Source organism: Borostomias antarcticus (genome assembly GCF_949987555.1).
Source record: "Borostomias antarcticus genome assembly, chromosome: 6".
Taxonomy (NCBI): Eukaryota; Metazoa; Chordata; class Actinopteri; order Stomiiformes; family Stomiidae; genus Borostomias; species Borostomias antarcticus.
Window position 1 is genome coordinate 30,617,719 of NC_140239.1, and position 18,625 is coordinate 30,636,343.

General features: G+C 44.3%; 1 protein-coding gene across 1 annotated transcript in view; it reads right to left on the reverse strand.

Moving 5' to 3' along the window:
* The window catches only part of LOC311310339 (pleckstrin homology domain-containing family G member 3-like), a 64,027-nt gene extending 48,372 nt beyond the window's left edge, over positions 1 to 15,655 (reverse strand). The window contains exons 1-2 of the mRNA XM_084439790.1: positions 15,442 to 15,655; positions 2,199 to 2,266 (exon numbers count right to left, since the gene is read on the reverse strand). Coding sequence (XP_084295916.1) covers positions 2,199 to 2,247 — 49 coding nt within the window. The 5' untranslated portion in view covers positions 2,248 to 2,266; positions 15,442 to 15,655. The remainder of the gene's footprint in view (positions 1 to 2,198; positions 2,267 to 15,441) is intronic.
* Positions 15,656 to 18,625: the final 2,970 nt, after the last annotated feature.

The following is an 18,625-nucleotide window of genomic DNA, read 5'->3' on the forward strand; positions in this document are numbered from 1 at the left end:
TAAAACAACCCATTTTTCACCCAACCTTTAAAAAAGCGAACTGCCCAAACGGTCACCAGCAGCTCGCACCCTCAACCGACGCAGAAAAAAAAATCACGTCTCGAACTTAAACCCAATGAGGTAACTGTTCCAATAAAATACATGAAAACCTTGTGAGGCAATTTCAATGCCTTCAAAATGTTTTACATCTAACCAGATTTTTTAAGTGCCGGGTCTGGAGCACAGAAAGAACGCCATTGTTAGAGACTCAGACCCTGGAGAAGGATTTATATGACTAATGATGGAGCTGGTCCCCTAACCCTACCACACAGCACCAGCGAAGCAGAAGAATAGAGCTACACAGTGCACAGACACCACACAATACGCAACAATTGGGCCACTGTTGTACTCCATCCCTCATAAGGATGCTTGCCAAGTTCATGCAGGCATGTACTGCACCATATGACCAGTGCAGGCTTTTTCCTTGCTCAACAGAAGTATCTGCCCAATGTCTTCACAGAAATATCTGCCAATTCACCAAGGTAAGACATTACCCAGAAGCACCTTTAGTATCTGGTATCTCCACAATGACGTTTAGTGTTTTCTCAGGGCCTGGCACTGCCACAGAGGAGTGTGGAGAAAGGAAAGATCCGCACACTAGCCATGTTTCCATCCACTTGTCAATCGAATTGTGTGAGGATCGCTAAAAATATGAATGCGAATAAAGCCGATGAACGTGCGTTTCCATCTAGAGCTTTAAATCGGATAAAGCATTTATCACAAAAGACTTTTATCGAACAAGAGAAAATCCGATGAGATTGACAGTACAAACTTTTTGTCGATTTTCATGATTTTTAATCGAATTTTACTGTTTCCATAAGGCATTTTTAATTCGATATAACTTAATTCGCATAAAACGTGTGGATGGAAACATGGCTAATCTCCCGGTTCACTTTATTGGAAAAAAAGCAACGTTTCGACCCTTAGGTCTTCATCAGGCAACTTCTTACTGGAAGGGAACTGTCAGTTTCCTGATGAAGACCTAAGGGTCGAAACGTTGCATATTTTCAATAAAGTGAACCGGGAGATATCAGTGTAACTGGGAGATATCAGTGTGAGGATCTCTCCTCTCTTCTCACGTATGTACTCTCAGATCCAGCACCTGGCCTACTAAGGGTGGATGTGCGCTCAGCTCTTTTGCCCACTGCCACAGACGAGAACAGACCGAATAAGCTACCTCTGACATCACGCCACATCTCTGTAAAAATATTCTTCAAGGGAGGGGAGTCAATTCTTCAGAGAATTGCATTCATTCCTCCTCTAGTGGACTGGAAGGACTGTGATCCATCTGCACAATTGGCAGTCTTTGTTCCTCTATGACCCTCCTGATAGCTTAGCAACATTCCAGACAGAGCCATCTCCTTCTCCTAGGCCAGGTTCTGCTCGACTCTGGGGATATGCTCTGGTTCAACAGGGTCGCTGCCTCGGTGGGGGTTCAACTTTACCATCGCGATCGTCTTACTCCCATCTGTATCTAGTCCAACTTATCAGGAGGTGAGGACAAAATGCTTTACAGATGTAGCTTCAAAACAACTTGAGCTTTAATGAAACTGTCAGAAAACACAGTCTGGCAAGAGGGCTATACGAAAAGTATCAATAACTTCTACCACATACAGAACTTTATGATATATAAACGGAGGCATTTCAAACTAGGACTTGAAAATTCCACCCACAAAATAATAGACATTTTAATCAGAGAGCCATCCCTATATCTATTGAAACGGTGTAAGCACTCCAACCTGGGTTATCTTTCAACAAAATGAGAATGACTAACATGACTTTGATGAATCATGCATACTAGGGCTGGGTTAAAAAAATTGATGAATCCCAAAATCGATCTTTTATTTAATGAATGAATGAATAAATGAAGGAATGAATAGTTCATTCATTCATTCATTTTTGGAAATCAGTATCGATACCCAGCCCTAGTATTGATGTGTTGCATAACTTGGCAGTCATGTAATTAAGGTTACAGCAACAAAAAATCTGGTTTTAGTAACACTAACCGAATCGATATTGAATCGAATCGAATCATGATAATCGATTCTGAACCTTGTGAATCGGAATCTAATCGATTTGTGAAATTCAAATCGATACCCAGCCCTAATGCATACCCGATATCATGCAAGTGGATCTGGAACCAGACCAATGAGTCTTACCTTCACCCATCGGGACGTCATAGGGCGCGCTGTGAGATCCCTCTGGCATGGCACTGGGGCCTCAGAACCTGCAAAGACCCACATGGGGAACATGAGAACATGAGAACATGGCACTGGGTCCTCAGGACCTGCAAAGACCCACATGGGGAACATGAGAACATGAGAACATGGCACTGAGGCCTCAGAACCTGCAAAGACACACGGGGAACATGAGAACATGGCACTGGGTCCTCAGGACCTGCAAAGACCCACATGGGGAACATGAGAACATGGCACTGGGTCCTCAGGACCTGCAAAGACCCACAGGGGAACATGAGAACATGGCACTGGGGCCTCAGGACCTGCAAAGACCCACATGGGGAACATGAGAACATGAGAACATGGCACTGGGTCCTCAGGACCTGCAAAGACCCACATGGGGAACATGAGAACATGAGAACATGGCACTGGGGCCTCAGAACCTGCAAAGACCCACATGGGGAACATGAGAACATGAGAACATGGCACTGGGTCCTCAGGACCTGCAAAGACCCACATGGGGAACATGAGAACATGAGAACATGGCACTGGGTCCTCAGGACCTGCAAAGACCCACATGGGGAACATGAGAACATGAGAACATGGCACTGAGGCCTCAGGACCCGCAAAGACCCACATGGGGAACATGAGAACATGAGAACATGGCACTGGGTCCTCAGGACCTGCAAAGACACACGGGGAACATGAGAACATGAGAACCAAATGAAGGATCTCACCATACTACTGTAGTCACCAGGGCTCCATAACAGCCAACCATTAGTCCCCCACCTCTTTCTCTTTGACATGTTCCTGAGCTTAGCTGACAACCGCCATCTTGACAGTTTATCAATCCTACACGCACCACTCTATAGGAAGTACCATAATCCTCCATTTCCTCCCGAAACAGGAAGTAGAGCTCTCCTCATAGGGGTCATTAAGTGTGGGAAAGTATACAGGCACTATAGCCTTGTCATTTGAAATAAAAATCAAACTGTTTTCCCCGCCTAGCTGTTGTCTTAGCTGTTGAAGTCTGGGAACAGGTTAAAAGCATTGAACCGAGGTATCATGTTTTTGCAGCTGGTCATTTTTCAGGCAAAGAAAATCCTACCTAGACTGATTTATAGGGTATAAAACTTTCTGTGTGGACAGAGCTTGGAAATATTGCTGTCACTCAAGATTATAAAGTGTTCAGGTGCTACAGTGAAAGAACTTTATGGAAGAAAATGCTGACGTGCTCGAAACCCCTTCACTTGGCCAAACATTGCCAAAATATCTTATCAAATCTCTATTAACCGCTTGTTTAACGTAGTGTATGGATTCTGTGCAGCACAGCAGAAAATATTCTATTCAGCCTCAGATGTTTGAGAGAAAAGAAAATATGTTTGTAATTGCTCCACAGAGACACAAAATGTCTATAATCATTCTATTTATTACACAAATATTCAAAGAGCTGGGAAGTCTAAATGGCTTTCATGATTTGCAACTTGGCTCCAGATCAGCAATCAAACTGCACTTACTAACTGACTCCATTAAAGAAATTAAGCAAATTTGGAATCGACTGGCAGCTGCTTTCCATGGAGATAAATATGTGCTGTTTTTTTGTACACTAATAATGACTATTACTTAGTCAGTAGTAATACAAACAGCTGTGTGGTCCAGCGTATCTGAACTCCTCAGGCCTTAGAGTCCACTCAACTACTCCCAAAGGCACTTAAGAAGTAAGTGAGCAATTTAGAGCAAATCCACCTCACATCTTGGGAGTTGTTAAGCTGTTGCCTCCTACCACAATCATCCTTCTCTCCAGCCTCAAACATCTCCCACACATCATACTGTGGTGTGACAGCCCACTATGGAAGCTGCTCTTCTGATATAGTCCATGACCGCCCCAGCTCGGTCTGGGTAGACCTCCCGGTCCACGGTTCCATTCACACAAAGCAGAACGTTTGGCAAACACGACAGGTTTTTCCACACTAGACTAGCCTGTTCTGTTGTGAAGTCTTCCAACTTGATTTTCCACAGGGTTACGAGAGGAAGGAATTTCGGGCAAGGACAACCTGCTTCCTATCCAAACTCCACTAGCTTCTCCGTCCTCCTAGTCATTAGACGGTTAAGGGCATGACGAATTGACACAGTCGAGGCCTCAAAGAACACAAAGCAGTTACCCTAAACGCTACTAAACTGCCATAGCTGGAATTTGGCCACGGTAATTTAAATGGGCACTGTGCTATTACATCTTCAGCACTTTATCCTTGCTTGGAGAGAGATGAAGAGAACAACGCCAGGGTGAGGCAAACGGTGTACATTACTGGGCTCTCAGTGGGACAAGGGAGGAAATTGAGAGAAGATTGCATAGTGGTCTGAATGCTTTGATATGGGTTATTACAGTGCCTTTCCTAGTGCTGGAGGAACACATGAAGCTGCCATATCCGCCTCAGCCAGAAGATGTCCCACTCAGTCACATTACTCTACGGACGACAGTAACCCAACCGTCTGTCAAGCCGCATTCCCCCCGTCAAGGAATGTGGTGTGACAGAATGTTGTTTCATGGCAAAATGTCCAGATTTTATCTTACAGTCCACAAACACCAGGAATCTAGAATGTTGTACCTTGTCTTGTATTATTCAAATTGATAAATTAGTTTAAATGATAGTAAATTGCTGGATCTGTTAAGAGAAATGGTAAGGCCAAACCTTGTCGTCCGTGGCTAATTATAGATTTACAGTATAGTACAAAGTCTTCAATTGTTATTTGCAACTCCTCCCCTGGGACACAAGTACCACATGGGCTGGTCCACCTGTTCACTTCCTGAGATTTACTAAAACATTGTAACTGGAAAAATACACACAGACAAAAGACCTACCTGTCATACATACGGTCAGAGGATTCGTAACGTCCTGAGCTCATATCCACGGCTTCCACTGTACCAGTGTACTGTAATAATGTGCACTCGAGACGGACTGTGAGTCACACAAGGGCAACCCAGGGATTCACCAGCGTCTCCTACAGTTGATTGTGGGGGAGTATTGTAGTACCGTGTGATATAATCTGATATCCACACACACAAGCCAATCAAAACAACGAGGCGGGTTTACTCCACCGCTTCACGGAGGAGAAGTGAGGTTCCAGATCTGCCTTCGTTTCAACTATGGATGATCCCTGGCCATCGCCCCGGGGCCATCCTGTTACTGTACATAAGCTTGGATGACAGCTCAGCGGGAGAGAGATTATTAGATAATATTCAGCTAGGACTTGCATGGGTTTCTATGGGTGCAGCCAAATTTGGTATATTGACGCATGAAGGCCAGCGTTAGATGCACTGCATGCAAGAGCTAGAGGAAGAGAGAACTGAATGACATGAGGTTGACTAACAATAACTATGACATAGTTTCAAAATGAAGTGTTTTATAAATAAAATTAATTCTTTTTTTTATTAGTATAACTACAAAATTATTCAATGACACTGGAGCTCCATGAATCTCCTTCAGCAGTGAGCATTACCTCGTTCTTGTGTGTGTGTGTGTGTGTGTGTGTGTGTTGGGGGGGGGGGTTAAGTGACACAGCTGGAGAGCCACAATAAACAAACAGCCCCTCCCTGACGGGCCTCGCGTCACATGACACAGGAGCGCTAAGACACAAGAGAGGCCATTCTGAGGGCCGCGGCGCAGCTCGCTAATTGATTGCTGAGCCTCACAAACATTCACACACAATAAACAAAGACAAACAAAAGGACCGTGGTCGTCCATCGCCAGATCCCAGCGCTGGCTGCTCAGGGGGACATTTCTAGGACAGTCCTGAATAGACAGCGAATGTTGAGTGTTTTGTAGAGATACAAAAAATCAAGTGCTTTTGTGTGTGTGTGTGTGTGTGTGTGTGTGTGTGTGTGTGTGTGTGTGTGTGTGTGTGTGTGTGTGTACACATCTAAGAGTAGGCCACACCTTTCGCCAATGTTATAATTACTACCGTCAGCCTAGATCTGACTATTAACATCATGAAAAACTAAAGATAGTACGGATTGACAACTTCTGAACTGCATCCAAGCCCTTTCTCTGAACGGATGCATGTCTATACTACTCTGTCTAATCTGAAATAGAACTATACTACTCTGTCTATACTACTCTGTCTAATCTGAAATAGAACTATACTACTCTATCTATACTACTCTATCTATACTACTCTGTCTATACTACTCTGTATATACTACTCTGTCTACTGTATACTACTCTGTCTATACTACTCTGTCTAATCTGAAATAGAACTATACTACTCTGTCTATACTACTCTGTCTAATCTGAAATAGAACTATACTACTCTATCTATACTACTCTATCTATACTACTCTGTCTATACTACTCTGTATATACTACTCTGTCTACTGTATACTACTCTGTCTATACTACTCTGTCTAATCTGAAATAGCAAACTAAAGTAAACAGTTTCCCTCTTGAGATTCGTGGAGGAGACAGAACCACTTTGTGGCGCATGTCAAAGAATTATATTCTGATTAAATTATTCGGATTAAATGCTTTGCGGCATGTAAACACACATCTAATCAGGTCATTTTATTCAGCGTCTGTGTAAACAGTTCATTGGAATCTCTTTTATCAGAATGATTTCAATCGGATCCGGTCATACTGTAGACCTACTTTTTAACACCCAGTTAGAAAAATGTGACTAAGCGTCTATTTCTGAACGACCTGAAAATATTTATGGAAAAAATAAAAACTTTTGGGATTTTATTTTTTTCAAGCACTTTTCCAGGCCTAGAAAGAACTACTTTCAAATTCCATGACCTTTCCAGGTTTTCAATGACCATATTACCCCTAAAGGTCAAGCCCTCAGCGAGTGACCAACAAAAAGGGCAAGAACCACTTTTTTCACTCGATCTCCAACTGTGATCTCTCCCTGTTAATTTCAGGAAGCTTATCTGAAGAGACAAACTGCTTTCCTGGGTAGGAAGCAAAGCCCTTAGTCTAAATGTTGTGAATCTTCTATAAATAGGCCCATGTGGTCTAAGAGCTTTCCTGTAAAAGAGGAAACGTAACTTAAGGGCTCGTGTCCCCCATTCACAACTCGGGTGAGTCCCAGACGAGGGGAGTGACTCTCCTGGGAGTGGGGTTTACGGCTACAATAGAGGCTATATTTAGCTTGACAACTGGGGCAGATGCGCATGGTGAGAGACAGTTCATTCAGTCATTGTCGGTCATTATTTCCAATGACATACAGTCACAGTCATCACGCCGGTGTACAGGTGTCACCGCGTAGCTCAGATTCAGATTCAGAAAACGTTATTATCTGTCGTGACAGAAAATCATCTTAGACTGGCTCAACAATCAGCACAAGTTAACACAACACAACAACATACTGTACAGTACATTACATTCCTAAAACCAGCACAGGCAAGCATAATAAAGCTTGTCAGTACCGCTCCCACCCTTCCTCTGCATGAGCACCTCTTATGAACGCTGCTTTATCCAGCTACGCCACCCAAAACCAAGCACACTTTCAATGGCGCAAGTGGACAGTATTTACTGAGGAGTGAGTTTAACCAAGTCAACTCAGTTACACCGGTACACAGAGAAGATGCAGTTGATTTGTAACATACAGTGCAATCAATGTTGTCCAAATACTCTTCATACCTGTTCATCTTTCCTGTTCATTTGTTTTCTGCAAGATGGCAGCTTCTCCTTTTTTGTGTCTGATTCTAACCGATTCTGATGCTACATGTACATCCAAGACTGTTCAGGACTTATGGAGTTATGTGAGAAATGTTTATACTGTAGACTTACATAAACACCTAACATAACATCATGAGTTGCTACATATCATGGAATAGACAGAGGCACGAAGAGGAATTCTCTAAAAATAAGTTCTGGCCTGATGTCCAGCTTGGCTGAGCTCATTCCTGGTGGTGGTCAGTTTGGATGTCACAAGTTTCTTAGTAATGTAATTCTGTGTCATTGATAGGAAAATGACACAATCTGAACTCCACACACAACAGTCTCACCGGACACAGGATATGCTGTTTGCTTCTGTTGATTGTCAAAACATGAGACATTCTGTACTCTAACGCAACCAACAGATTAAAGGCCTTTAAACATCACTGTCACTATGATTCATAAGGGAATGTCGGGAAAGGACTCCATTGCAAAATGCCTCTTTATGGCAGCTGGTAAGAGCAAATACCTGTTTCATAGTCACTGTGTCATCATGAAGAAACAATCAAATGGCACGTGCATCTACTCATTATTAGTACAATGCCTGTCCTACTACAGTAGTTAAACCTGACACGCACCTATTGTGTTTGAGATTGCTATTCTTGCACTTTGCCTTCAGCACTAGATGATGCTCTTAGTCACTTGTTTTAGAAAGGAGAGACACTTGTGAGTTCTGGCGAGTAGTAGAACATTGGCTTTTCCTACGTTAAATGTGATTATTGTTAGTCTCTTTGGATAAATGACTGTAATGTTATGTAATGTTATGTAATGTAATGTAATGATTCTCTGCACCAGTCCTTTAGCAGCTAAGGCCTGGGTTACATGACGTTGTTTCCCCCCCTTTTACGAGACTTTCGGCTCTCGTTTGCGCCTCACAGTTACTGTACACCAACACAGCGTTAGCGTCGTGAAAACCCGGGACGTTTCCAATGTTGTGATTGGCGTTGCTATACCGTTTCCATGTCACCCTGATAACTTCTGGCAACGCTGATAAAACATTCTGTGTAACCTGGAGGTCATTCTCGTTCTCATTGTCATTTTCATTCTGGTGTCGACGTCATGTGACCCAGGCCTTAATCTAATAGTCAGTTAAACACTCTAGGAAGTTACTAATCAGGAGTGATTGATCTTGTCTGCTCTCTTTTAGAAACCGGTCCTGATGTCCTTTCTAAAGGAAGACCCCCTGATGAGAGGTGGCTGCTCTCCTTCTCTTTTAAGATGGTAAAGTCCTCATCCTGTACGGTACAAGAGAGATCGTCCCGCCCTACTGCTTCCTGTTCCTACTCCTTCCTGTTCCTGTTCCTACTCCTTCCTGTTCCTACTCCTTCCTTTTCCTGTTCCTACTCCTCCCTGTTCCTACTCCTTCCTGTTCCTACTCCTTCCTTTTCCCGTTCCTACTCCTTCCTTTTCCTGTTCCTACTCCTTCCTGTTCCTGTTCCTACTCCTTCCTGTTCCTACTCCTTCCTGTTCCTACTCCTTCATTTTCCTGTTCCTACTCCTTCCTGTTCCTGTTCCTACTCCTCCCTGTTCCTACTCCTTCCTGTTCCTACTCCTCCCTGTTCCTACTCCTTCCTGTTCCTACTCCTTCTTGTTCCTGTTCCTACTCCTTCTTGTTCCTGTTCCTACTCCTTCCTGTTCCTGTTCCTACTCCTTCCTGTTCCTACTCCTTCCTGTTCCTACTCCTTCCTGTTCCTACTCCTTCATTTTCCTGTTCCTACTCCTTCCTGTTCCTGTTCCTACTCCTTCCTGTTCCTGTTCCTACTCCTTCCTGTTCCTACTCCTTCCTGTTCCTGTTCCTACTACTTCCTGTTCCTGTTCCTACTCCTTCCTGTTCCTACTTCTTCCTGCTCCAAGCATTCCAATCAAGGAAAGCGGGTCTTTTGAAAACATTCCAAGAGTCTGTTGGGCTTTTCCTCCTCCACCTTCCAGCATCACTAGCTCACTAGCCTCTAACCATCTAGGTACTGTATAAACAGATACCACTGAGAGGAAGTAACATATCGCTCAGCCATGGTCCAAAACTCCTCTTTTCTACTCATTTTAGAACTAATTTTAGTCTGAATGGTTTCCGTGTCTCTTTAAACTGCCGTGCCCACAGGCTGAAAGCTGACCTGAACCCTCTAATGGACAGAGACAGACTGTAGTAACATGGAGAATTCCTGGCCTTTGGAAAGAGCTTTGCCAATATGCCCAGTGGAGCATTTCAAAGACCCCCTCCTTCCACAAATCAAGCATGCTTCCTGCACCAACACCCCTGACCATCTCTTTCCTTTCTACAGGCGTGTTTCAGGATATAATCCTGTCACCTTAAGCACCTGTTGTATTTGAGATTGCTATTCTTGCACTTTGCCTTCAGCACTAGATTATGCTCTTAGTCACTTGTTTTAGAAAGGAGATGCACTTGAGTTCTGGTGAGTAGTAGTACATTCGCTTTTCCTACGTTAAATGCAATTATTGTTAGTCGCTTTGGATAAAAGCGTCTGCTAAATGACTGTAATGTAATGTAATGTAATGGTTAAAGGTGCAGTATGCGGTTTGGCTCAGAATAACTCATTACATTCCGACCACAATAAAGTTCTCTGACATTAAAATGAAATAAATCCGTTATCTGTGGACGTCGCAGGACTGTAATAAGTGCGTCCAATAATTTTTAGTTGCTTACTTCAAATGATTGGCTGGCCGACCCGCCTGTCAACCTCCCTACCTGCCCAGCCAGTGTCATTTGTTCCCCCGATTTGGAGGAGTGGCTTTGGAGTGCGGTCTGAAGGGAGTCGAACAGAAATCACAAACCACCTACTGCACCTTTAAGACTAATAGTAACTCACCTTCACTCAAATATTTACAGTAAATATTAATATAGTAACCAGTGTATGACTGTGTATTCAGCTCCAAGGAAGTGTGGAAGAGGATGACGAGAATCTCTGGTCTGGGTCCCTCAGGCCTAGCTGTAGGCTATTGTATATTGTATTCTAGCACTTTGACATTTTGCACTGTTCTGCTTATGCACCAAGGCAAATTCCTCATAGTAGGAAGCCTACTTGGCTAAATTAAAATCTGATTTTGACTGCCCACACTGGATTCGACCTGCAGTCCTCTGACTTGCCAATGCACCTGACACAACCCCACCTAAACCATTATGCTATCGAAAAGCTGGCGAGTCCAGGGTGCGGATGACTGGTATTCATTCAGAGAAGTGACATCTGCGCACGACCCTGTAGTTGCATGTCCTTATATGGGGCTAGCAGGAAGTTGACCTATGCTAATTCAGGTGAGCGGCCACAAGCTTTGAACTTGTGAAACCATGGGATTCACCATTAAGAGAAGGCAGGTGAGAACTCATCCATTAAGAGAAGGCAGGTGAGAACTCATCCAGCGGTTTACCAACACGTGGTGAACCAGACTGGAGCTCAGATTCAGATTCAGATATCCTTTATTCGCCATTATGTTACAGTAACATATAGGAATTTGCTTTGGCATTTAAAGTGCATACAGTAACTCTGTTTTTCACAAATAGAGACAAGTGCAAAACAGGACGGAACAGTGAAACAACAGGACAATAAAGTGCAATGGCTGGTGGTCAGGGTGGTGTAAGTAGTGCAAGTTCAGAGTTCAGTCCCGAAGAGCTCCCCTTGGAGGGGGGGGGGAACACCTGACTAATTTATGAGGCGTGCTGTTGAGAGGGGGGGGGCTGCTGAGGGGAAGTAGCTGAGTCTGTGACGGGTTTTCAGAGTCGTTGGCACCCGTAGCCGTCTACCGTGGGGAAGCAGGGTGAAGAGATTGTGACCCGGGTGGGAGGGGTCTGCTATGATCTCCCTGGCCCGCCTCCTGGTGTCATGTAGGGACTCGAGGGAGGGGAGGGCGCAGCCGAGCATATCACCCGCTTATCGCCCTACTGCTTCCTGTTCCTACTCCTTCCTGTTCCTACTCCTTCCTTTTCCTGTTCCTTCTCCTTCCTGTTCCTACTCCTTCCTTTTCCTGTTCCTTCTCCTTCCTGTTCCTTCTCCTTCCTGTTCCTACTCCTTCCTTTTCCTGTTCCTACTCCTTCCTTTTCCTGTTCCTACTCCTTCCTTTTCCTGTTCCTTCTCCTTCCTGTTCCTACTCCTTCCTTTTCCTGTTCCTACTCCTTCCTTTTCCTGTTCCTACTCCTTCCTTTTCATGTTCCTACTCCTCACCTGCTGCAGCTTGGCCTGGTCCCTGACCGTAGCCGCAGGGAACCAGCTGATGATGGAGAGGGTGAGGATGGACTCAAAGATGGAGGTGTAAAACTGACTCATCATGGTCCTCGGCAGCTTGAACCTTCTTTAGAAACGTTCTTAGGAAGAAATGTAAGAACGGAACTTAGGAAGATATTGGTGAATGAAGCACACTGTTCTTTGCCGTGGCCGGCTGGGGAGGCAGCACCAGGTCTGGGGAGTCAAACAAGCTGGTGAGGAGGGCCGGCTCTGTACTGGGGCAACAACTGGTCAGTCTGGAGACTGTGGTGGAGAGGAGGATGGACAAACTGAAGTCCATCCTGGACAACCCCTCCCATCCCCTCTATGATGAGCTGTGGCAGATGGGGAGCACCTTCAGACACAGGCTCCTCCCACCCACAGGCTCTTCCCACCCAGGTGCAACACAGAGCGGTTCAGACGTTCCTTTGATCCAGTGGCCATCAGACTGTATAACAGTGCCTGAGCGTTCCTGTGTGTTGTTGAAGTGGGCATCTATCTATCTATCTATCTATCTATCTATCTATCTATCTATCTATCTATCTATCTATCTATCTATCTATCTATCTATCTATCTATCTATCTATCTATTTATCTATCTATCTATCTATCTATCTATCTATCATTGTTCATGTCACAAAACATCTTGGTTTATGGTCTGAAATCAAATGACAGCCATGGTTGTTTTGAGTATACATGTTCAGATATTGTGTTATGTAATCATCAGTCAATACTTTTATCGCTTAATGGCCTGACCAAAGGTCTCAGTGTAGAGGAATGGCACATTGACACAGTATTCAGCATTTCAAACAAATAAGAAATCCTAAAGGCTCACAATCAGCCATCACAGACTACACCCTCACTAACCACAACCCAACAAGGGTCCAGTTGCACCAGAGTGCTAACCGACTTGCAAAAGCCTCTATAAGACAGAAGATAATAATTGACAATATTGAAAAGAGATCATGTCTGATAAAGAAATGAGAATCTGCAGGTTATTAGAAAATGCACAAAGCAGAGAAACATGAGTCAGTGATTTCTTTAGGGCGGCCTCTTTCTATCTGACTGGACTAGGGATGAGACGGTATACCGTCAAACCGTGAACCGCCGTATAAAATGTCCACGGTATTAGAACCGGGACATTCCCTGTGTTTACCGTATTACGTTTACGGTATTACACAATAAGGCGCTGCTGAAACTTCACATTTCAAGTTGCTTGCAACAGTTAATTTTGTAATTTAATATAAGCTTGCTATTAATAAACTGAGCTTAATTACAATAGTGTGTATTTTCCATCATGTGTTGCACTGTAGTTCCTTCAAACTAAAAAACTTGTTTTTTAATGTGTGTTGGGGAGGTGAAATGCCGTATACCGTGAAATACCGTAAACCGTACCGTGTAACTAGATACCGTACTGTACCGTCCATACTGTCTCATCCCTAGACTGGAGTCAGGATGTCCAGAGTGTCATGGCACCTCAGTGTGTCCCGAGGGACATGCAAGTCTAGGTCATCCAGACAGGAAATGGGTGTATCAGCCAACCAGCCCATTGGCCCTCACTCTTCTGAGTCCTGTATGGGAGCCATTGTTTCACACTTTCCAACTTTTCCACCATTCAGTCATGACTTGACAATAATGGGCCATGCTGGCAACGTTTGCATTTGCCCAAATCAAAGATGGAGTGTATGGAGCCTCAAAGGGTTAAGACGACGACCTCAGTGAGACTGATTCTTTCTTTCTTTCTTTCTTTCTTTCTTTCTTTCTTTCTTTCTCTTTCTTTCTTTCTTTCTTTCTTTCTTTCTTTCTTTCTTTCTTTCTTTCTTTCTTTCTTTCTCTCTCTCTCTCTTTCCACAACGTTGCATGTGTTGGTCTGCAGGTGGAGGATTTCCCTGCCAATGAGACGAGAGATCAACTGTAGCTGAACATTCTCCTCTCTGCTCACGACAGCGACACCCTACTGGGCCACCGTCTTTTTTTTGGATGAGTATATCTGCATCGTTTCACTGGAACGTTACGTTTGACCTATAGTAGGTCACTGATCCAGTACACTTGGCAGCCCTGTATCTAATACAATTTCTTATCTGACATGTAGGCCATTCCAAAACTGCATTTTTTTATTTGCTCAACGTTGAGACCCATCTGTGTTAATCCTGGTTGGACATCTCTTATCATGTCTAACATCCAAACTCAACAAACCGCCCACACCAGGCAGTTACCCAAGAGACTGGTTTAGCTCTCTGTTGAAATATCAGTGCTTTGAAGGGGTGATTACTCATGTGCTTTGAGGTGGAATCCATCGTCTCAGTGTTGAACATGAGATTCAGACATCGAAGACAGATTATGTTCCTGAAACCTGGTTCCTGGTTTGTCTTCAGGCTTTGAATTGTAATTTATAAGAAAAGGGGCCGTGTAATCAGTGTGGGAAGGCATTCATAGCAGGTTCATGTCCTCGGGAATAATAGCCTCATTTCAGTTCAAGCAACAGTATGTAGCATTTAGCAAGGGGTCAGGCAAACCCATGACTGAGCACACTGTAACTGCTCCAAAGGCAGCTGTAATACAATCAGCCAATAGGCCTATAGAGGGACAAGGCCTGGTTTACTGCAGAATCGTTAGATTACTCTTACAATCAGAAGCTGATCTAATTGAAGTGTACAGCCATATGGAACTAAACCAGTGGGAATGTGAATATGATCGATTTATTCTCGTGTGAATCAGACATTATGTGATGGGCAACTTCAGTTTGTAAAGAAATGCCAAATGATGAGTGTAAACAACACGACAGGTTGTAGGAGAAGTTCACTTGGCCATAAAGCAGGTTTGTCTGCAGAACAGATGTGTGTTTTGCCCCGTACTCTGTATGAGACATGAATGTTTTTTCAATCAGGTTATGCTTCAATCATGACCGTCAAACACCGCAAGTTCACCATATGCTATGACTGAACTTGGACGTAGGAAGCTCAACTTTAATCTCACTTTGCAACATCTGTCAGCTGATATAGTCTCAATATTTGCATTGTAAATTTCCGATCATAGGCTGAAAGCTGCCATTCTAAAGAAGTAGCCCAGGTTAATTACCGTTACATCAAAATCACATTGTCAATGCAGCTCACTTCACAAGTCGAAATAAATATTTGATGTTGGCTGTCATAATAGTTTAGCCTATTCTTGTCCTTCGAAGGACAAGAGAGTAGGCTAAACAACAATGACGGTCTACATCAAATATTTATTTTCGAATCCAAAGAAGGATATCTACACAGGTCATGTCGAGAAAACTGTTCTAGGCGACTGGCTACTCACCGCGGATGAAAGTTTCCAAAACTTCCCTGAGAACACCAAGGCGCAACAGTTGCATTCGCTGGAGCGACAGCACAAAAGTCTACCTCTTGAGTCTCAAAAAAGAAAACTTCCAAAGTGTCATGTAGACTAATGTGTCGCTGTGATCGGGGCTTGCAGCTCGTACCACACTGCTGGCTTCGTCTGTCCGGGCTGTGATCGGGGCTTGCAGCATATACCACACTGCTGTCTTCGTCTGTCCGGGCTGTGATCGGGGCTGTGATCCGGGCTGTGATCGATGCTTGCAGCTCATACCACTCTGCTGTCTTCGTCCGTCCGGGCTGTGATCCGGGCTGTGATCGGGGCTGTGATCGGGCTGTGATCGGGGCTGTGATCGGGGCTGTGATCCGGGCTGTGATCGGGGCTGTGATCGGGGCTTGCAGCTCGTACCACTCTGCTGTCTTCGTCTGTCCGGGCTGTGATCCGGGCTGTGATCCGGGCTGTGATCGGGGCTGTGATCGGGGCTGTGATCCGGGCTGTGATCGGGGCTGTGATCGGGGCTTGCAGCTCGTACCACACTCTGCTGTCTTCGTCTGTCCGGGCTGCTCGCCGACTGGAAATCATGCCTCCGCCCCTCTGCTCTCTCGGGGAAGTGTGAAGTTAGGCTACCAAAAACAAACAGCGATATAGAGACTTAAGATATGATGGCAATATTGTAGTAGGCCTACACTATAGTCTAAATAAAAACCAAATAATTGTGCAACTAAGTGCTGGTTCGCGTAAGAGTGGTAGGTTATAGGCCAGCCTACTGTATCATCGCACCGGCTGAGAGAAACTCGCCACCAGGAGGAAGTAAAGCGACTCGGATGCGCTGCAGCATTATTCAAACCAGGATAATCAGCATTGAACATTGGCTACTCCAACATGTTGGAAGCAGCACTGCATTGTCTTTCTATGACATAGAGAGAGAGAGAGAGAGAGAGAGAGGGAGGGAGAGAGAGAGAGAGAGAGAGAGAGAGAGAGAGGGAGGGAGAGAGAGAGAGAGAGAGGGAGGGAGAGAGAGAGGGAGGGAGGGAGAGAGATACAAAGGGAGAGAGAGAGGGACAAAGGGAGAGAGAGAGACAAAGGGAGAGAAAGAGAGAGAGAGAGAGAGACAAAGGGAGAGAGAGAGACAGAGAGAGATACACACAGACAGAGAGAGAGAGAGAGAGAGAGAGAAAGGGAGAGAGAGACACACAGACAGAGAGAGAGAGAGAGAGAGAGAGAGAGAGACTGGCATACAATAGGCTAAACGTAGGCTATCATCAAACAATTCTAGTTCGAACAAAGTACAATATCATGCCATTATAAAATGTCTCTGTGGATGTTGTCCTGCGATAACTGTTCTGTGCACTACAGTAACCCTGCGTGCACGCGCACAGTAACCCTGCGTGCACGCGCACACAGCCTTCTAGTAATAAAGGCACGAGAACAATTCTTTTGAGAATGTTTTCCTCCCAACTCATTTTAGTTCTTTCACTTGACCTTACGAGGAGGCACACCCAAATCTCATACCAAGAGACAAAAGCATGTCCGACAACATGTCTACACAGCACCTGCAGGTCTCAGCGTGAGAACTCACCTCCAACCTACTTTTCCAGGACAGTGGATGAGGTTGTCTGTTGTGGATGAGGTTGTCTGTGGTGGATGAGGTTGTCTGTGGTATCGCCACCATCTCTAAGTTGATGCTGAGAGTTTCTGCTGGTCGCTAGTGGATTGGCAACTGTGGGAGAATTATGTCGTGTGGAATTGTAGACCTGACCTTCCAATGAGTGCTACAGTGCGTTCAACGTGTGCAAACTACAATGGAGATTTATGGAAAAATACTAACCCAGTCTTATTCTAGGATGATTCACTCTCCTTGGAGATTGGGTGTGAGTGGAAGTTGCCCTTAGGCGGAAGTGCATGTGAGCTCGCAAGATCAGGATGTTCTTACGAGGCTAGTGGGAACGCCAAAATCCACGGATTCTACTGGGATCTCTATTGGCTTCTATTTCTACTGTATGTGAAAATGCACCCTAAAGACCGGGTCTACTGGATTGCGTGCTGGGAATTGTTGGAATGTATGCTACACTGATGCCCCCTACTGGTTAATGTAGCGTACTAAAAACATTTCATAAGCCGGTTTCTGTGATGTGATTATTTGATGTGATTATTTGATGAAGACAGCAAATTGTTTTAGTTCTCCAACACCAGCAAAACACCTGAAGACCTGCTGAAGAGAAGGATATTTTGTTTTGCTATTGGTTTAAGTATATTAAAAATGATTTGCAGAAAGCAGATTTATGATAGAACTGAAGTCTTTGAGTCCTTGAGTTTTAACTGGAGAAGTGACCCCCAGAACATGCATGGGGTGGTCGTGGCTCAGTGGCAGAGCAGGTCGTGAATGATCGTAGGGTCGGTGGTTCGAATCCCGCCTCCTCCTCTCCACATGTCGAAGTGTCCTTGGGCAAAGACACTGAACCAGTGAGCAGGCTAGCACCTTGCATGGCAGCTGCTGTATGGAATGTAAAGTTCCTTGGATAAAACTGCTTTATAAGTGGACATTTCTTTCTCATACTGAGAAAGCTCAAGTTGAATCACCAAGCAGTCATTGCATTATGAAATAGTTAGATTGCATAATAGTTATGAAAAGTTGAATCACCAAGCTTGTAGAAGGGGCTTGGCCTGTGCTCTTGTAAACAATCTGAGGCAGGTTCATTCAAGTCTGTACCTGTTAAAAAAACCAGGCATGTGAAGTGTAAGCAGCTGGTCAGACAACCTCTGGAAAACACGCGCCATGGTGGACTAGATCTCTGCTTGCTTTCCTGGTACAGTAGAACTCTTAATTTGGCATAGGTTCCAAAACACATTCATACATATAGTTATGACTGTATATTAAAATATGTATGAGGTATCAATAGGCATTATGTGCTCCGTCTCCAAATGCACACTGGTGGGTGAACCTGAAATCCACTTGAACATTTAAACTGTACAATAATACAATCTAGTGGACGTCACATTAGTAAGAAAGATTGTTCTAGTGACACTTTACCATGCAATTACAGCCACTAGAGGCTGACATGAGACTAACCACTTCATTGGCAAGAAGTACAAGCAAATTGTAAAGGTTCAAGCTTATTTTTATTAAACTATGGCTTTATTGTGGATAGAGCAAACGAAACAAACA